The sequence below is a fragment of the Odontesthes bonariensis genome, chromosome 19 (genome assembly GCF_027942865.1).
Source record: "Odontesthes bonariensis isolate fOdoBon6 chromosome 19, fOdoBon6.hap1, whole genome shotgun sequence".
Lineage (NCBI taxonomy): Eukaryota > Metazoa > Chordata > Actinopteri > Atheriniformes > Atherinopsidae > Odontesthes > Odontesthes bonariensis.
The window spans coordinates 16,238,306-16,260,034 of NC_134524.1; the positions used below are offsets into that span (position 1 = coordinate 16,238,306).

At 37.4% G+C, this 21,729-nt stretch overlaps 2 protein-coding genes across 2 annotated transcripts in view; both read left to right on the forward strand.

The window, feature by feature from the left end:
* LOC142368687 (fibronectin-like) overlaps positions 1 to 21,729 on the forward strand; it is a 104,187-nt gene that overhangs the window by 31,177 nt on the left and 51,281 nt on the right. The gene's annotated exons all lie outside the window — the stretch shown is intronic.
* LOC142369419 (fibronectin-like) overlaps positions 1 to 21,729 on the forward strand; it is a 45,747-nt gene that overhangs the window by 13,222 nt on the left and 10,796 nt on the right. The window contains exons 5-10 of the mRNA XM_075451783.1: positions 18,059 to 18,316; positions 18,855 to 19,112; positions 19,737 to 19,994; positions 20,544 to 20,614; positions 20,699 to 20,801; positions 21,423 to 21,680. Of these exons, the coding sequence (XP_075307898.1) occupies positions 18,059 to 18,316; positions 18,855 to 19,112; positions 19,737 to 19,994; positions 20,544 to 20,614; positions 20,699 to 20,801; positions 21,423 to 21,680 (1,206 nt within the window). The remainder of the gene's footprint in view (positions 1 to 18,058; positions 18,317 to 18,854; positions 19,113 to 19,736; positions 19,995 to 20,543; positions 20,615 to 20,698; positions 20,802 to 21,422; positions 21,681 to 21,729) is intronic.

The window sequence follows — 21,729 nt, forward strand, 5'->3', positions numbered from 1 at the left end:
TTTCAAGAAGGCAAATGAAGATATATTGGTAAGTACAATCTATAACTATTATGTTTTATAGAGACTTGTCGTGGACACTTTAATGTTGGTCCATGCATATGTGAAATGAGCTGATGAGGTACATTAAAGTTTAAAGGTAGGGTAGGAGATCCTGGATTTTGAGTCCAGCGAAGCTGCATTTTGAAAATACACAGGTAAAAAGTCCCAACCCTTTTCTTCACTTTTCCCCCGAAGGCACGCCTCTAGAGTACATGAACGAGCACGGAGGTGCACGAGCGCTGTTCTGACAGCAAGCATCGATCGTTGCCATATTTAGTATTTAGTATTTAGTTTATGCTAACTATACGTTTAATAATGCTAGGTGCTAGCCAAGCTGGCTCTAGTTTAGCTTCCTGCCAAGCTTCTGGACGTTCACGGAGCAGGGTACGCGCACAGGGAGAAGGAGAGAGAGGGAGGAGCAGATTGCAGTTTGATAGACGGCATCAGTATCCAATCATTGTGAACGGTCCGTTCACAATGATTGGATACTGTTTTTCCTAGATTGTACGTTCTAGAGGCCACTAAAACTTTTCATATTTGTGTCAAAACTTTTAATTAATTGGTTGCAATGGGGGTGTGAAGAGTATTTCAAGCAATATGTAAAAAAATGTTCCAGAAAAAGATCCCCTACCCCGCCTTTAAGCATTTCAGTATGGGTAGATTAGGAATACTTTCAAAGGTTAAACTTGTGGATTGTAGCTTTTTGTTTCGTTATTCTGGCTTGCATCTTTTTCTTAAATTTTAATTAGTCTTTCATTTTTGGTTAGAGTCATGCAGGTTATTTTGGTACTCTGGTCCAATGCATTAAATCCATCTATATAATAATAGTAATCTCGGAATGTAAACCACCTATCAAACTGATGTAAATAAATGGGAAACCGACTGATAAATATGGTACCATGGTTGTGATAAACAGAATCCTAGGACATTCAAGACCATGAATATGGAAATCTGGGCAAATATTTATTATCTGCAACAGAAAAAAGAATTAATGAAGAAGATTTAAAAAGGCAAAAATAATATTTTACAAACTTTACACAAGACTAAGTGAAGGGTACAGTAGGCTTTTGTCATTACTTCATTGGTTCCTCCTCTACTCATTTCTCCAACTTCCTGCCTGACTCATGTGACCTGAAAATTAATTCTAAAATGCACCTAGAGGCAAGAACAGAGGCAAGAGTCTTGCTTCGGGTGCTGCAAGTAAGAGGCTGTATTTTTTTTTTTTTTTTTGATGATGGAAAACATCAGCATCTTCTCAATTTAAAGTTGAGGAACATTACTCTGAAGAATATCTTCACAATTTGTTGGCACATTAATTGCAGATTGCTGAACCTCTGCCCATCTCTGAAACACTCCTGCTGGTGCTCTTTTTACATCCACTCATGTTACTCACCTTTTGCCAATAAGCCTTATTAGTTCCAAAGGTCCTTCCTCTTTCTTTTTACATCATCATTGGGAATGTGGCATCTCAGGTATATTAAAATGAACAAACTTGGAGCTCTGAAGAGGACGCTGTGGGATTATTGGAACATTAATATTTTTTTTGTTTTGTTCGTTTTTCTTGTCAAAAATCCGATTCCAGACTATTACTGCTACTATAACAAATTTGACTGCTACTTAACTGTCTCCAATAATAAACCAAACATCAAAATAAGCCCAACCAATCATTACAATTATTTACAAAAAAAAAATATCAAAAATATCAAATGCAAGAGAATTTAAGAGAATGTGGACATTTTTGCACAAGCCAAAAATAGAATCTAATTGAGAAATATGAAAATTTGTAAAGCAGAATTCTTCTATTTGAATATTTTCTGCCACAAGACCTGGTCACAAGGGCAACAGCACCCTCTCCACAGCCACCTCATTCAGCTGGGACAGTGAGACCGTCCGAGCCAGCCAACAGATATTCTCTCCAGCGAGTCTTGAGTCTGCCCCCAGGCCTGCTGTTAGTGACACATTAAAACAACAGCTTAACAACAGGGTCAGCATCAGTGCAGCTACTGGTAAGATAATCCAGGTTCAACTATTTTTACTTTAGAACATTTAGGTTCATATCAACAGTGACTGTGTACCTTGTGCAAATACATTTTTGGAGATTTAAATTTTTTTTATTAAGAAGCCATAGTTGTAGGATTGTGCTTAGAAGCTGTGAAACAGTGATCCTTGCTCCTGTTGCTTTATGCTTTTATGGAATTTTCCCCTCAAGAGAGAAAAATGCAGAGAGGAGAGTATTTAATTGAATTACTGCAACCTATTTACTAAGCTTTGCACCCCAAAAATATACTTATATGGCTGTGTCGAGGATACGCAGGTGTTGTAAAATGTGAGAGAGAGTGTGTGTGGAGAATAAGATTCTCAATTTATGTCATTTTATTCAGAATGTCAGAAGATGGTTTGTGATTATACAATTGATTAACAAGCCCTTTTTTCTCAACTGACTGGAGGAACTGAAAGCGGAGGTGTCATGCAATACCCACTGCACCGAAACGTCTGCCGTCCCGTCACGTTGATTTATTTTTCAGTTTGATCTGTTTCATTCCCTCACCTGATGGTAGCAGGGATGGGTTCCAGTCCACCATTAATAAGTTAAAGCAACACTAGAGAAGTTGGCAGACCCTAAAACTATGTGCTACCGACTTGTAATGAAGGATGTTGACTTTTGTAATCCATATATGAGGGTGGCCCAGGGGCTGAGATACCACAGTTCAAGACTTTGATTTCCAGCCCCGCACCACACCGCTTTGCTTTTCGGTCAGTTGGCATTATATGGGCTTTCAGTGGTGTCTATGTGGCCTCTTCAACATGACAAAACTTTCATGTGCATGGCTGTACATTTGCAACGCTCTCACTGTGTTTGTTTTTATGACAGTGATGTTACATCCCCAAAACTATAGAGGAAGCCAAAGAATCGCCAAATTCTCCATGAGGATGGAAGATGAATGAAAAAAATCTTTTTAATAGTCAAACCATAAATTTTGCAGGAATATCATCCCCTACATTGTAACCAGTATTGTCCCTGAGTGCAGAGGGTATTACATTGCCTGCGGGTCCTCGCCTGAACTTCATAACAATAGTATAAAAACATTGTATTTTATGCAGCTTTTCCTAAAGTTATGTCTGACCGTGTTACCTAAGCACCTCCACACTGTTCACAGAAATGTCGCTCTCTTTGATTTCCTCTCCAGACTTTTCTGTGTCAGAACAAGTGCAAATGTCCGTTACTAAGTCAAAGTTTAGATTTACTATTGTTGTCCATTTTGCCAAATATTTTACCTCAGAAAACATTAAAAAACTTGAGGTATTCAGAACACAGCACATGCTTATCATGAGTTAGTCAGTTTAAACTCCTTCTAATTTTTAAGACCAATCAACACTTATGGAAGCATTGATTGGGCCGACTGTGGTAACTTAATTGCAAAATGCTTTGGATCAATCAAATTTCAAGATAAGTAGCTTTTCAACAGTCAGTCATTATATTTCAATTGAAATGATGTACAAAATATAATCCAATTCTAGCATTATACGACTGTACATGTGGGTATTTTTCATTCCACCCAGCTCCTCAGAAATGATGGATGTTTGTTCTGTTGAGCTATAAGGAAGTGGAGCAAGGTCGAGATGAAGGATGCAGGATGTATATGGCCAGATTAAAAAAGTAAAAGTAAGAAAAAACTAATCAAATTGTTTGCTGCAAACTCGACCAGATTCTTGTTCTACATGAAAACAATTTCTCAGAAAACAATTTGAATTTTTGTTTTTATGAATATTTTAATCTGGCCATATACATCATGCATTGGGCATGATTTCAGCATTAGATTATTAGAAAATGATGCAGTGAAATAACTTGAAAATCCCCACAGAGGTAGCTGGGGACATGTAGATCAAGAATCTGGTGGAGTCAACAGAGAACATTTTGATTTGGTTCTAAATTAATTTTTTTAATCTGCCTATGCAGAAATGAGTTTGATTCTGAATGTGCTTCAATAATTTTGTTCTATCATTTTGTTTTAATCATTAAAAAGAATGTAGTAAAACAACAACAAAGTAATGAAAGATGTATGTATTCCAACAAATGAAAATAAGAAGAAAAAGCAACTTCGATATAGATTTATGAGTTTACGGGGTGCACTGATTGCACCGTGAAACCTCTCACACGACGCGATGTAGACGGGCACTCGATTTTCAAGTGTCGATAGCGCGACCGCAGTTCAAGATTCATGTCTCAAAATGAAGACTCCAAGTAAAAACAAAACAAGCAACATCAAATATGTGAACTGGGAATATCTTATATACAAAAAATAGTACATTTCTTAAGAAAAGTACGTTATTATATACATAAATATAGGATTTTAAAAGAAGCGCTTATAATTATTTGGGAGGCTTTTATATTTATGTCCTTACCGGAAAATATATCTAATTACGTATCTGCTAGCTTGACAATCTCTTTGCATCTGTCTCTATACTTCCCTCTTGTGGCCATAAGCTGTAACTACATCCTGAACGTCAGTATGAACATTGAAATGTGGGAAATCTTTATCAAATGAGGTTTTATGATGGAAGAGAGCAGTCATATTAATATTTTAACAACATTGTCATATTTAGTTAAGATTCTGAATGCTGGAGTTCTACTACAGCTTACATTTCTTATCATTATATAGATATAGAGAGATAGAGAGATAGATTTCAAACCTGTACAGTAACTGGTGAAAACCTTTAAGGATGAAACTTTTCGTAAAGATTGTTGTACTTTGTCAGTTTGAAGGTTTTACTGAAAGCATTGTTGTCCCGCTGTGTCTGAAATGGAGTGAAATCTGTTACAAAGTCATTTTGTTAATATGACGAAGGCAACCAGCTGCAGTCCACAGATTCAGTCTTTTTACTGTGAGCAGGGCGTTTCTGCCCTCTAGTGACCACAAATGGTATCTACAGAAAAGGTAATGCTAGAGATATTACAAATGACTGGCACTTCCGGTGGTACCTTTCAAAATAAAATTATATTAACAGACGTAATATAAAGCTATTTGATCTGATAACTGCGGAGACTTGTTTTATTTACGAGTGACTGAATGTAAATAAACACTGCTAAGATGTTGTCCATGAACTGAACTGTCAGATTTAAAAATGTTTTCGGAGAAGGCGAGCTGTCCTTCCAGATCTGAGTGTCAGGAACTGTGGGTGAGTAGGATCCAAATGCAAACAGGAATTCCTCGTTGTAGATAAGGAATGTGTTTATTCTCAATAATCCAAAGACAGGGAGAAAACATACACAGAACTAAAGCACTGGGAGACATACAAGAATCCGACCGGGAACAAGGGACAGAACTGAACTTAAAGGACAAGACCATTTTTTTGACATTGGGCCCTTGATTTCACATTATAACATGATGTTCCACTCACCCCTGCTTGTTGTTGAATATTTGGAGCTGTTCCGAAGATATTCGAGAGGCGTCTGGCTGCTCTCTTGAGATATTCGGCCATGAAACGGTTTCCTATGGGCAACGTTATACAGGCACAAACTATGCTGTTTATAATTTATTAATTACTGTACACTAGCACTGATAACGTGGAGGTGCGTCGCTTACTTAAAAAAATCCGGGTTACTGTAATTTTGAATTTTAGCCGAATGAATAAATAGGCAGCAGGTCTGTGGTAGTAGCACGACGATGACGTCAGTAACACCCACTTTACGACAAAAATTCAAATTTACAGTAACCCGGATTTTTTTAAGTAAGCGACGCACCTCCACGTTATCAGTGCTAGTGTACAGTAATTAATAAATTATAAACAGCATAATTTGTGCCTATATAACATTGCCCATAGGAAACCGTTTCATGGCCGAATATCTCAAGAGAGCAGCCAGACGCCTCTCGAATATCGTCGGAACAGCTCCAAATGTTCAACAACAAGCAGGGGTGAGTAGAACATCATGTTATAATGTGAAATCAAGGGCCCAATGTCAAAAAACGGTCTTGTCCTTTAAATACACATGAGGGTAATCAGGGGAACTCAAAACATCTGGGGCAAATTAAGGGAAAACCAAAAACACAGGAGAGAACAAGGTAACCAAAAACACGGATCCTGACACTGAGTGTATGACGGATTTACGTTTGATGAGGTCGATCTCAAGATCGCTTTGACAAAATTACAGGAAGGCTCTCAGTCATAACGACTCTGCTTTTCCTTTCCTAAAACATCTGCACCTTGGGAAGATTTGAACCCGAAAACTCTGCAACACCAAGCTTCTTTCTAGCATTCTGAACTATCTGATCTGAAAGAACTTTGCTCTTTACTTTGAGAGTTAAGCATGAAAATGAGCTTCGACAGCTGACAGCTCCAACAGCCTGAGCAAATACTCTTTCTTAAATCCTGTGTCTGCCGTTGAACTTCAGTTTAATGACACTTATTTGTTGCAAACATCAGAGAACAAAACAGAAACAACAGTGAGTTTAATACGAGTACAACATTTGTAGAGTTAATATGAGCACAGGCAGCTCTCCACCCTTGTTCCTGGATCAGGATATGGCGTGAGGAGGTACGGCCAGCATGCATAGCTTCTGTCTCCAAGCAGGACACCATTTTACTCTCCCGCAGAATAAGAGAAATGTTGGCTGGATATACATGTATTGAGACTTGGCAATTTGATCCAATATGTACCTTATATGGCTATCTATAATAAAGTATGACGAGCACTTTAAATTCCTTAAAATGACCTCTACACCTGACCTCTCATTAGATTACCAATGCCATATACACCTTACTTCAAAAGTACACTCCTTCGGGTAAGTAAAATTCTCGTGCCTTGTGCAAACCTCTGTGCCAGTGAGGATGCTCGGAAGATCCTAGAATCATGATCTGATCCCGGCCATTTAGCCTCAATATTGGAAATTAAATTACCTCCATCACAGATCATCTGTATGTATGGGGGATAGGAGTCAATGATGAGGTTTCACAGGGCATTAATGTAACATTGCTCAGCATCACTCAAATGTGGTGTTTTTCGAAATGAGTCATCCAGTTCAGAGTCTATGGACAATTATCACCAATACGTACCTGTACATTTAGGCTACGGGAAAATTTTGGTTTACGTAGTCAGCCTCCACAGGTCCAGCAGGGGCCTGGATGCGTACATCGGTACAGTCTAGTGCACCGATAACATTGGGGAAGCCTGAGGGAGATGATGAACTTTATGCAAATATGTCAGCCAGTAGGTTGTTTTATGTTATCGGCTACTGTAAATGTGGAGCAGCAGCCTGAAAGGACCTGTCCCCCATTTTTCTGAGTCTGGTCCTGGGTGGGTGTAGGTCGGGTGTTAGTGAAATGTGGGACGGAGATGAATAAGGTATCAATTAGTTTTAATGAATGCCATGTTCTTTTTCATTTAATTTCATGTTCAGTACTTGTATAGTTGCGTTTCTTTAGTTGCACTGGCACTGATGGATTGATTTATTGATTTTTCGAAAAACAGTGAAAGTAGTGATATGATAACCACAATTTTATTTTGTTTTGTTTTTTATACAAGACACGAGTTACGGGAGTGCGGAATTCTACCAGGTGGAACTTTCTTTCGGGAGTCTGTTTCAGCCGGTCGAACATTTTTTGAGACACAGCTAAGCTTTAACGTTAGCCTCAGACATATAAAGAATGTCTATATGTCTTTATGTGTGAAAAATGTCTTTATGTCTATGGTTAGCCTGCCCAACAGCAGTCTAGTTCAGCGGCATAAGTTACCAAGATTACTCAGCGGCCATTCCAATAAGCCACGTTGGTGGAACGGAACTCTTAAATGAGCCAGAATTATCGAGATAAGTCAGGCCTTAATCCAGCTTTGAGGAACACCCCTCAGGAGTAATGCAGCGACCGCCCAGTGCTAATTTGGTTAACCCAATATAAGTGAAAAAAATCAACACTTTCCATTTCCCAAACATACAAACAAACTATCCTCAAAGAAAACCAACCACACCTGACTTTTCAACAAAGCAACTATCCTCCATAAGGGCACAAACACCTCCATGCTCACATGTCTAAGGCTAACCTATTCTGCCATGTCAGAAGACATGTTGGTGCCAATTGTTCAGCCAAACATTCAAGTAAATCATAAGTATCATTAATAAATCTCTGCTGATTGTAATAAAGATAATTAACCCAATCCAATTTTTTATTAATCACAGGCCATGAGAAAATTGATTCAAAACCTGCTGCTATTTGGTTTCTAGCTTTATACTCATCTGGGAGCCCGATGCTATCGATCCAGACGGTGGAGTCAAAGGTGGAGTCCCTATACTCCTTCTGACACTTCACATACTAGAGGTTTAAAGATTTTCCTCAAGTTACAACAGAAAATGAATGATGACACTGTTGCATGTGAAAGGAAACTTTTAATCCAACTACAAAAATAGACACAAAGCTATCTCACAAATGACAAAGTACTTCACACAGCAAATACAATGCTGCATTCCTAGACAGAAAATCTTCTGTGTCGTTGACAAAGTGATGTTTGTTCAAGTCTTTTCAAGCAGAGGATGTCTGACAATTTGATGCTGAGGGTCTCATTGGTCAAATCCTCTTAAAAGTAAAAAAAAAAAAAATAAACAAAAGTCTCCATTTAGGGGTCCGTGTGGCTTTTTGCTTTACTTACAGTACTGGAACATAAACACCAGCTGTTTCTGAATCAGAAATCTGACCCGCATTCGGAGAAAGTGGCTCTGGTCAGCGACACGTTTCTCTGGAGAAAACAACAAAAGTATATTCGTTTCACAATATCACAATGAAATACAATAACTTATGCAATAACAAAAAAAAAAAAATCAAATGCAGTGTCATACCTGCCTCTTCTGTCTTCCTTCAAGTTGTCGATCAGCTCCTGGGGATTTTGGGCCAGCCTCCTCCTCGCAGCCTGTTGCTTCTTTAGGGCCGTCTCGGCTTTCTTACTTTTGTACATGTTGACCCCTGGAAAAGCCAAACACGGCAGCAGTGTCTTCAGAGCCAGGGTGTAAAAGAGGAGGGGTACGTTGTCCAAATCCTGTGCTACACACAGTTTCGACAAATTATAAAAAATATGGAGCCTTACAGGAAACAATAGTGGTAAAGTATTACCACTGCGTCACGTTGCTAAATTTTGCAAAATCATCAAACCCAGCAGGATGGACGATAACCCCTCATGAGATTCTTTTACAATGACTGATGACTTATTACTGTTTTGATTCTTTATGCTGTAAAATTGAATTTCCCATTTTGTGATTAATAAAGTATTACTCAGTTCCGTTCATTTGAATACATTTCACATGTAAAGTTTAGAACAGTCTAGGTCTCTGTCCTCTTGCTGGAATAAAGACCCACAGCTTTGTCCACTCTTCTCCCCAACCACAGTCCCATTGCATGGAAACTTTTTATTTATGTTTATTGAATATAAGCATGTACTGCCTCCCTTAACTCATTTGCTGCCAGCCATTTTCATTTCAGAGAGACCCATACTGCCAAGTGTTTTACAGTATTTTGATTGATTTTCCAAGACCCACAGAAAAGTGTGTCTTATGACTATGTACACACCAAAATTACCAAACGAAAGAGTAGACTCTCTTCTTTCATCAGGAAAAAAAAGTTTGTTTCTACCATTTTCAGTCCTTTAGTAATAGACAGTAGAACATAGGTTGGTTTCACCAAAAACAGCTGTTTGACCCAAAAAACGGAGAAAACACGTTTCTTCTTTTTTTGTGCAAAGTGGCACTGCTGCGACCTTGCGGGTAATTTTGCCAGTATATTCTCTGTTTAGTGTTTACAAGCCTAAGATTTAGTGACGAACTCCACTAGATTGTCCCCCAGCCCGTCTATAGACGTCTTTGGCAGTCAGCGTTTTTTTTTTAAATTGACGTCTATAGATGTCAATGGCACCGAAAGAGTTAACGAACAGCCCCTGACATTCTGGTTTAACTACCAGGCTGCTTATCTCATTAATGAGTCACAAAGGAACAAATGACTGGCTGTCCAACAGGTTGGGTAGCCAAATACCGAACTCTCTTTCATGTTGTTAGAAGACAAAGTTCACAATAAGCTTCTTCATGAAGTATTTTCCTCTGCCAGCCCTGTAATTAAACTTTTTTTTTTAATTTTGTTTTTTGTCTGTTCAATCTCAGCTCCTTAGCTTAAAAAAATGCTAATGTCAAAAGGTTAAGAATTGGGAAAAATATAGGACTAGAGTTTTTGCAAAACAAACTGTGTATTGATTTACTTTCAGTAACCACCATGAGGTATGCCTGGCAGTTAATCTCAGTTGGCAAACTTCCTTTAGGAGCTGTGCTATGCTTGAAATTATGCAAAAGCAGAAATAGATGAGAGGTTATGGACCTAAATAGACATCAACTGAAAAGCTTAAGGGGAAGTTACAAAGTAATTTGATTTGAAATGTTGATTTGATTAAACCAGGCATGATACAATGAAAACATAGCAATTTAATAGTTCTCGCAGTATGCATCATTTGCAACAAAACTCCTAATATTTATCATTTCAGAAAAGGGTGGCAGTAATCCAAAAGATAATTACTTTAAATGGGACCAGGGTCTTCAGCCAAGAAGAACTTTGTGCTGAGCCAACAAACATGTTCAGAGGGACCAGGAGGGAGCTAGAAAGCAAGGGAAGCAAGAAAACTTCACATAGAATCATTAACTGCCGTCTGCACCTGACATTGCCAGTAAGTATGTAATTTGGCAGGAGAATGTGGAATTTCCAGTAAACGCTTGCATCAAAGATTGGATGCACATGCTTTAGATATCTTCTCTGTTTTTGAGAAAAGGCGTTACCTTACCGCCTGCAGTCTTTGTCTGTATAGTCTTAAAATAAATCAAATTAAATTCAAATAAAAAAAAATACACTGTTTATTGCAAATAGAAATTATAATGTTGCACTAATTTTTTGTATCTTTATCAGCTATCATTATGAATTGTTATTGCTGCTGGCAGGAATGACTCCTTACTCTCTCTATGTTACATTGTAACCGAAGTAGCCTCATACTGATTACACTCTATTGTTTCATCAGGACATTATGTTAAGGGTGGTCAGTGTTGTTCTTCATGTTCATTAACTTATTAAGTAAATTCGTCTGTGTTCCAACCTCTTCAAATTTATTCACCAGTGATCTAATACTCCCCATCATGATTAAGGGAAAAACTGCTTTAAAATTTTAATTACGTTCCTGCTGTGCATCCACTACGCCTCCTCTTCAACTCATCTGGATTTGGGGTCTTATTAGAGGTATTACTTGGGCTTTGGAAGCTAATCAGCAGCTCCCACATACAAACTACTCCCCCGTTGCCATCATTGTGGTTAATAACAGAAGCAAAAAAATGGCAGTGACCAGCAGAAGATCACTTCAGCAGTGCACGACCCAAACCAGCACAGAAAATGTTTAGAAAATGTGTTTTCACTGTAAATGGCTCATTATAAAATCTCAAGAAGATGCAAAGAAAGACACAATTTGTCCAGAGCTATTCGAGAACCATTCAGCTTATATGTAGTACCATGTAACAATGTGATATCATTGTATGATATGACATATTTATGTATAATATAATACAATATTTGATATAAAATGTTGAACATAATTAATATAGAATATAGAACTATGACATTCTAAAGTTGTCTAACTATATAGTAACTAACTAAATATACATATAGAAACTAACTACAGGTTCACAGACAAACAATTTCAGTTTAGTCAAGTCATTTTCAAGCACATATGACACACCTTGCGTGAGAAATGGGGATAAGGAAACAGGCTGCTTTTTTGTTTTATCAAAACCTCCTACCTGTCTGTGAAAGCAGTGAGCGAGAAAGATGGCGACAGAAAAATATTTATGCTGCTACTTCCTGATTTCTAAACAGTGACCTTGTCAGACAAGTTCAGACAAAATCTTTGCAGCACAAATGAACTGATTCCCAGTGGAAGTAGAAGTGCTGTATTTTCAGTGAGGAAGAAGTAAAGATATAATGGTATGTATGTTCTACTGCTACCACATTTAGAGGGATTTTTATTGAGCATTTGCAAATTGGTTCTTATCCATGTGTGTCAGGTCAGAGATTTGATTGGTTAAAGTAAATTACAAGGTTGAAGTTTGAACATTTTTAATGTATTAATTAAGGTTATTGATCTTTTTAAAGGTGTAACTCATGGATTATAAGCTGATTTACTTTGTGTTCTCAGGTAAGTTGCTTTTTCACTCCTTATTTTATTGTTTTGGGATTTTTTTTCATTCAAAGCAACAACTTAAGTGGTCTATAATGAGAAGTGAATACACTGATTTCCTTTTACACAGAGAGAAACTTAGACAGAGGTTAACTCAGAAAACAAATAAAATGTTTGTCTGTCGTAAATGTTTTCTGTAGAATAAGAGGATTTTTCATAGTCATACAGGGCCCATCAGGTTATGTTGATAAGACTTAAGTTGTATAATCAATCATATAAGTTAATACAACTTAAATTAGCCTCAGAAATTCAAAGAAAGAACAAATGGGTAAGCCTAGATCAGGGAACTAACTTCTAGAGAATATTCAAGACATCAGTTTGGAGCCTTCAAAATGTATGTTATTAAATACATCCAAGTCAAAAGATAAAGAAATAAAGATTGTGGGAGGTATGAATTTGGCAACTTTTTTTGCAATTAGAAAAAAGGAACATCATCAGTTGATGAATGAGAATGAAAGTTGAGCACATCTTCATAAAGATTCTGCTTTTGCATGAGGCTGTTTAGTCATTACAAAAGCACACAAAGGGGGGAATTGACGAAAAGAACTGAGTGGGGAAAGTGCATTTCTTTTCTTTCTTTATTTTCCAGGAGCACTGCTCAGTGTTGCCGTTGCCCAGACTCGTCAGTATTACTTTTTGAGTACGGAGCTGAACTGGACAGATGCTCAGAGTGTCTGCAGGCGTGATTACACTGACCTGGCCACCATAGAAAACATTGCTGACGTCTATGCTGTTCTTAACACCACATTTAACTTTACAGGTGAGTTTTTAACAGTGGATTTATGTATAATATTCTCAAACATCTGCCTGGGGACATCCACTTTTTTTGAAAACCTTATCATGATCATAGAAAACCAAGGAATATAATGCTGATTGTTGCAACGCAGTGTCACATTTCACTGGAGCTCTTTTACATATTTCTAAACAGGGAAGGCTTGGATAGGTCTGCACGATGACTTGTTAAACAGCTGGAAATGGTCCTTAAATGACAGCAGCTTCTATGGTGAAGGAGAAACAACATTCAGAAACTGGTATACGGCAGGTGGTCAGCCAAACAATCTTGGTGAAAAACAATACTGTGTCAGACTTATAAGTGGGAGTCCATACTTTGGAAAATGGGATGACTTCGACTGCAATGTGGCACATCGCTTTGTGTGCTATAACGGTGAGTTTTCAAAGCACAAGATGTAACACCTTCATTCATCATTTTCTTCATATTTATCTTTTTCCTGACATTTTTCATCTCATTGATTCATATCTCTTAGTCCATCCCGTTGCTGTTTTTTTCTGCCTGTTGATATCTTTACAGGTACAGTAGATGGCTCACCATCATTTGTCATCAATCAATCCTTATTATTGACTTGGACTGAAGCTCAGACATTCTGCAGGGAGAATTATGTTGATCTAGCCAGGTACAGTTAACATTAATGAAAGATAGTTCATGCCATTGAGCAATAAACCCAAGTTTTGACGCATTCTGTTCATGAAATCTTGCTCATCTGACAGTGAAATCATTAGATTAAAGGACCCTTTTTATTTCCTTTTATTATTTCCTTCAACTTCTTGCAACTTTTCCCTTTTTAACATTTGAAATTGCTTGTGTGTTGTTTTGTAATTATTTCTATTTTCAACTCAAGTTTTGTATTTCTGTCTTAAATTGTATATGACACTTTAAGCTGTGGCACTAGTATCATAATTGTTGGTGAATTAATACATTTTTTAGATTGTTTAAAGTACAAAGGCTACTTAAAGTAAAAGGATGGAGAAATGGGGATGAATATGTTTCTAATTGTAGTCATTGTTGTAGTTCCAAGCACATAATGCAGATGATAATTAATTGTTTTAACCCTTAAACTGTTACGATTGGTGGTGGTGGAGAAGTGGACCCAAATGCAGAGCAGCAGAGTGGAGGCAGAAACTTAATTTGAAGTTTGTTAAAGAAACAGAAACCAAAAGTGCGGCCGAGCCGGAAAACCATGAACAAAACTGCGAAAGCTGAAAGACTAAATACAAAACAAACCAGAAGGCGAAGGAGACAAATGATGAACAGACTACCAAGAAAATTTAGACTACGGTAACAGACAGGATCTGACAAAGAGTGAACTTAACAAAGGAGTACATATACTGAGGGGAACTAATGGGGAAGTGGCTATTTACCATGAGAGTAACTAAAAACAAAAAGACAAACAGAATAAATCCTAATTTAAACCAACAACTCAAGAACACAAAGAAAAACAGAATGGAAGCACATAGAAAAACCAAGAAAAGAATATTGTTACTCCCCTTTTTTTACGGATGTTTTACCTCCAATTATTAATTAATCTAATTCAGAGCTTGCTGAACTACAGACTTATGTTGGAGATAAATACAACAATATTATTATGAAAAAAATTTTACACTCCAAAGTACAAGTTAAATTTGTGCAGGATCCTTAAATAATCAAACTGATTTAGTTTTCATTTTAACTATTGTGACATTAAAGTAAACATTGGACTTGTTTGTGTTTTTCTTCATACTGACACGCTTCTCCTTTCCACTCAGTATACGAAATCAAACAGAAAATGCCATCATCACAAACCTTTCAGGAGGAAACTTTGTGTGGATCGGTCTGTATCGGCAAACAGAGTGGTCTGATGGCAGCAACTCTCTGTTTCAACACTGGGCTGCCACTGAGCCAAACAATGGACAACATGAATGTGTCGCTGCATCATTTGCTGACTCAGGGAGTTGGTCAGATGAAGACTGTACCCAGAGTTTACCGTTCATCTGCTCCAGACCAAGTAATGTGTCTAATTTCTATCCTCACATAATACAAAGATGTTCATTGTTGTATTGAAGTGGTTTAAAATAGGAATAACCTGATTTTTATTGCAAAGATTGCAAAAAATTGACATCTAAAATTTTTTGTGAGAAAATGTCAACAGCTTACATTAGTGAGACGATGTACATGGAAAAGACAAAGAAAGATAAACATTGATAATGATTCTCAGTGTCTTTTTATTCCGTCTGAACATCCTACATGCTGTTTATTTACAACAACGATATTTTTGGTCCAAAAATGTTGTCCATTCATAAAACGGTACAAAATGTTGTCGTGAAAAATAAGCTTTGGGTTCTTAAGTACTTTGAATTATTCATTTAAAGGTCAAATTTCAAATATATAACAAATTTATATAAAATGTCAGGATTGCTATAGATGGAAAATAGAAAGACACCAAAGTCTCAGGATCACCTTTTCTATTTTGGTAATACAAAGGGGAACTGCGGTATTTTCAACATTAAGCCTCTTTTCTGAGTCGTCTGCAATGTTTTAGAACCCCCCTCACCGCTTTTTTGATGTTTACTACTGTCTCCGGTATTTGCCTAATTTTGATTCTTCTCAACCTGCTTCAGAATGGCAAGTCATGCGCATGTCTAGAAAGGTCCGTAAAAGCACAATAAAACACGACAGAAGCAACTTTTCGCCACGAAATTTGATATGGATTACCAGTGCAAACCAGTAACCACTCCGGTGAGTTGATTATTTTGAAAACGGACGTTTATGGTGCTTTTACGGACCTTTCTAGACATGCGCATGACTTGCCATTCTGAAGCAGGTTGAGAAGAATCAAAATTAGGCAAATACCGGAGACAGCAGTAAACATCAAACAAGCGGTGAGGGGGGTTCTAAAACATAGCAGACGACTCAGAAAAGAGGCTTAATGTTGAAAATACCGCAGTTCCCCTTCAAGTGCAATAAGGTACACAACATTTTTCTTAGTCATTTGGGCACAAATGAGAAACAGATGAAGAACTAACTGAAGAAACTAATTATTAGTGTCTGTTTACCAAATTCAAGTGACGGTCTTATCAGGTATGACTGGATAGTTTATTAATAGTTACTAAGTACTCCATTAATAATTCCTGAAAGAGGGCTATAGAGTAGATATCGAGGAGTTACCAGAAAACAGAGTTGGATATAAATGAATCACTAAGTTATGATTAGTAAATTGATATATTTCAAATGATCTTATAGACCTGCCTCTTCATAAGAATTTTGGTGATAGAGAATGGTTGAATGGGGCATTAATCCTTGTTCTGTGACGTGATATGTAGCCCAAAAAAAATTGGTTGGGTCTGTAATGGCTCAGAACCTCCCTAAAAGGCTCTCTGAAACAGCTCTGTTACTATGCTGGGTTTAGAATGCGTTGTTTGCCCTTATTGGCGTCGTTTCAGAGCTTATCTGGCAACCTCATTATGAAATGCAGGTGTTGGCGCTATTCGGTTGCCGTTGCTTGATTGGCTGCCCTTGCTCTCAAGTTAGTTTTCACTAACTAGGAATTTGCTGCGGCGTAAGGTGCAAACATGTAACATAGGATATAAAAATAAAGAATAAAAATATATGAATATAAAATGTACAAGGTGTGTACAACAATACACAGTATCCAATATACAGAGCAACAACAGTGCAGCTTCATTAGTGCAATTTTAATGATGGTAAAGTGACTGGGCAGGTTATGAGGTGATTATGAAGTGTTCATAAGTCCAACTGCAAGGGGGAAAAAACAGTTTTTGTGACGGGAGGTTCTGGTCCGAATGGACCGAAGCCTCCTGCCCGAGGGGAGTGGAGCAAATAGAGAAGGGTCAGCTGTGATCCAACCTGCTCGCCCCATAGTCCTGGAGACGTGCAGGTCATGGAAAGATGGGAGGCTGCAGCCGATCACCTTCTCAGCGGAGCGCACAGCTCGCTGCAGTCTGTGTCTGTCCCTGTCGGAACTGACCCTCTTATGAGCAAAATTCCGACTGAAGCCTCCTCGGAGTCGTGCAAGGTTTGTGAAACTGTACTCCGTGAAATGCGCAGAGCAAAGGAAAAGTCGGCGGTTGTATGTACTGGGCTGTTAAAAATAAATAAAAGCCATTGATCGCGAACATCGCTTTCCGGGGGAAGAATATGTAACGATCGTAGTCCGCTTTCACAGCCTTGGAAGGCACACCTGTTTCTGTTTCTCGCCGAAGGGGCATGTCCGAAACGGGGTGGCTGTGGATTTGGGTGTGGGGGGGTGATTGCTGAAAAAGTGACATCACTTTTTCACAAAAACGGATTGGCACTTTTTCTGGGGGATATTCAAAAAGGGGGAGTACTTGAAACAGAAGTTCTGACACTTGCTGGCACTTCGTGTGTACTCCCCACAGCAGGGAGACTCAGGACTAACACCAGAAACGTGAAAAAGACGATTTTGATTCTCTATCCCTTTTAATATAGTATAGTTCTATATCATACTGACACAAAGACACGGTACGTGAAAGTAGTCATATGATTAGTTGAAACCTGTTCATTAATTAATCGTTACCTAATGATTCATTTTTATCCCAATCTGTTCTGGTAACTCCTTGACGTATCCTTTAGGAATTGTTAGGGAAGTATTTATTGGTTATTGATGAAATATCCCGACTTTCCTGATGAGATAGCCATGAGATTGTTGAAATGCTGACTTTGAATATTCATTAGTTTTCCATATGATTGGTTTACAAGTCTGTCATTAAATACTGGTTCACTGCTAGTTAATTCCTTCTATGTTCCTCATTTGTTCCCTGGTTACTAAGAAAAAAATTGTGTACCTTACTGTGTTGCAAGTATTTCTCCCACATGTTTGTAGGAAAGGTGAGAAATTTGATGGTCATTTGCATTTTCAAAGTCAGGTGTCACTAAATCTGATGTTATAAACTCATGCTCTATCTCAAAGTTGTAATAATTTTAATGTGATTTCTGGCGTATACAATAAGTTAGCCTCTTTATTTCAGTTCCACCGAATGCAGAAAGCTTCAGACCATCAGCACAAAATGAGACCAGTATCACTCTGCAGTGGAATCAAGTGAACAACAATGTCAGCTTTGTTCTCCAGTTTAATGGTACAGAGACAAACATCAGTGCACCAGATGGAGATGGAGCAGTAACTCACACAGTCTCATCTCTCACTGCTGGAACTAAATACACATTCACTCTCTTCTCTGTGTTTGAGAACGTCAGAAGCAGTGGACTACAACTTACAGCCGTCACTGGTGAGAAGTTTCATATCATCAGTGTTTTATGAACCAAGTATATCTGTACAATGTTGAATCTGCTATTGAGACATAAATTAAACATTATATCTCTTTTCAAGTCCTGAGATGTTCTTTAATTAAAGAGTAGTTTTAAAATTATGCAGCAAATTGTTCCTTCCACTCAAAAGTGCATTTTAGTTAGCAGCACTTTCAATGAATTACAGCAGTTGCCATTGATAAAATGCTTTTTTCAGTTCCAATTATCTTGTAGGAACATGGGTAAATGAATGTTTGCATTTTTCTAATCTTAAAATAATGGAAACTATCAGTCAGTAAATATCTATACTCAGCAACAACACTCAAACTGTCACAAACGTTTCAAGATACATTTTTAAACAGATTCACGTACATGCATTCTGTTGATTGATCTAATATGAGTTTAATACTGAATTACTTTAAAAAGCAAAATCCTCATGATGTTTGAAATAGAAATGTTGATGTTTCAGCTATTAAGTAATGTTTATTAAATTGTTATTTGCTCAATTTTCTCTCCCAGCTCCAATAAATACTCAAAGCTTCAGACCATCAGCACAAAATGAGACCAGTATCACTCTGCAGTGGAATCAAGTGAACAACAATGTCAGCTTTGTTCTCCAGTTTAATGGTACAGAGACAAACATCAGTGCACCAGATGGAGATGGAGCAGTAACTCACACAGTCTCATCTCTCACTGCTGGAACTAAATACACATTCACTCTCTTCTCTGTGTTTGAGAACGTCAGAAGCAGTGGACTCACACTTACAGCTGCCACTGGTGAGATATAATTGATAATAAGCGCATTTTAAAAAATGAATATCTGTGCATAGTTGCATTCTGTGGGTACTGTAACATCAACATTGTAATGTGTTATGCAGTTTAGATGCAGTTCTTTCATCAAAAAGTTGACGAAGAATTATGTTACCAAATCTTGTCTCATTAACTGCTGCCTTTCTATCATCAACAGCAGTTGCAAATTGAAACAAAAAGCTCTCTTTAGCATCAGTAAACACAAAGAAATATTAGCACAAGCATGTCATACTATTTCTGATCCTCCCTCAAGCGCCTTTCTCACAAAATTTATTGTGGTTTGTTGTTTCAATTGCATGATCAGCCACTATAGGTTTTATATTGACCTTTGCCTGAGCACAATGGCAAGGCAAGGCAATTTTATTTATAGAGCATAATTCGTACACAAGGTAATTCAAAGTGTTTTACAGCTACATACATCACAAGAAGGCAATAAAATCATTTAAAAAACAAAATAATATAAAATAAAAAACAGATGAAATGCTTTCAGGTAATACAATGCTTATGTAGTGTGTACCAGAAATGGTGCAGCTTCAAAACTTTGAGTCCCATATTTTTAAAGATAATAACTTTTACACTTTTCTCTCCCAGCTCCAATTAATACTCAAAGCTTCAGACCATCAGCACAAAATGAGACCAGTATCACTCTGCAGTGGAATCAAGTGAACAACAATGTCAGCTTTGTTCTCCAGTTTAATGGTGCAGAGACAAACATCAGTGCACCAGATGGAGATGGAGCAGTAACTCACACAGTCTCATCTCTCACTGCTGTAACTAAATACACATTCACTCTCTTCTCTGTGTTTGAGAACGTCAGAAGCAGTGGACTACAACTTACAGCCGTCACTGGTGAGAAGTTTCATATCATCAGTGTTTTATGAACCAACTATATCTGTACAATGTTGAATCTGCTATTGGGACATAAATTAAACATTATATCTCTTTTCAAGTCCTGAGATGTTCTTTAATTAAAGAGTAGTTTTAAAATTATGCAGCAAATTGTTCCTTCCACTCAAAAGTGCATTTTAGTTACACTGTAGTAGCAGCACTTTCAATGAATTACAGCAGTTGCCATTGATAAAATGCTTTTTTCAGTTCCAATTATCTTGTAGGAACATGGGTAAATGAATGTTTGCATTTTTCTAATCTTAAAATAATGGAAACTATCAGTCAGTAAATATCTATACTCAGCAACAACACTCAAACTGTCACAAACGTCTCAAGATACATTTTTAAACAGATTCACGTACATGCATTCTGTTGATTGATCTAATATGAGTTTAATACTGAATTACTTCCAAAGCAAAATCATCATAATGTTTGAAATAGAAATGTTGATATTTCAGCTGTTAAATACCATGTTTATTAAATTGTTAATTGCTCAATTTTCTCTCCCAGCTCCAATAAATACTCAAAGCTTCAGACCATCAGCACAAAATGAGACCAGTATCACTCTGCAGTGGAATCAAGTGAACAGCAATGTCAGCTTTGTTCTCCAGTTTAACGGTGCAGAGACAAACATCAGTGCACCAGATGGAGATGGAGCAGTAACTCACACAGTCTCATCTCTCACTGCTGGAACTAAATACACATTCACTCTCTTCTCTGTGTTTGAGAACGTCAGAAGCAGTGGACTACAACTTACAGCTGTTACTGGTGAGATATAATTGATAATAAGCGTATTTTCAAACATGAATATCTGCGCATAGTTGCATTCTGTTTGTACCGTAACATCAACATTGTAATGTGTTATGCAGTTTAGATGCAGTTCTTTCATCAAAATGTTGACGAAGAATTATTGTACCAAATCTTGTCTCATTAACTGCTGCCTTTCTATCATCAACAGCAGTTACAAATTGAAACAAAAAGCTCTCTTTAGCATCAGTAAACACAAAGAAATATTAGCACAAGCATGTCATACTATTTCTGATCCTCCCACAAGCGCCTTTCTCACTAAATTTATTGTGGTTTGTTGTATCAACTTTATGATCAGCCACTAGGGGTTTTATATTGACCTTTGCCTGAGCACAATGGCAAGGCAATTTTATTTATAGAGCATAATTCGTACACAAGATAATTCAAAGTGTTTTACAGCTACATACATCACAAGAAGGCAATAAAATCATTTAAAAAAATAAAATAATATAAAATAAAAAAACAGATAAAATACTTTCAGGTAATACAATGCTGATGTAGTGTGTACCAGAAATGGTGCAGCTTCAAAACTTTGAGTCCCATCTTTTTAAAGATAATCACTTTTACACTTTTCTCTCCCAGCTCCAATTAATACTCAAAGCTTCAGACCATCAGCACAAAATGAGACCAGTATCACTCTGCAGTGGAATCAAGTGAACAACAATGTCAGCTTTGTTCTCCAGTTTAATGGTACAGAGACAAACATCAGTGCACCAGATGGAGATGGAGCAGTAACTCACACAGTCTCATCTCTCACTGCTGGAAGTAAATACACATTCACTCTCTTCTCTTTGTTTGAGAACGTCAGAAGCAGTGGACTACAACTTACAGCTGCCACTGGTGAGATATAATTGATAATAAGCGCAATTTAAAAAATGAATATCTGTGC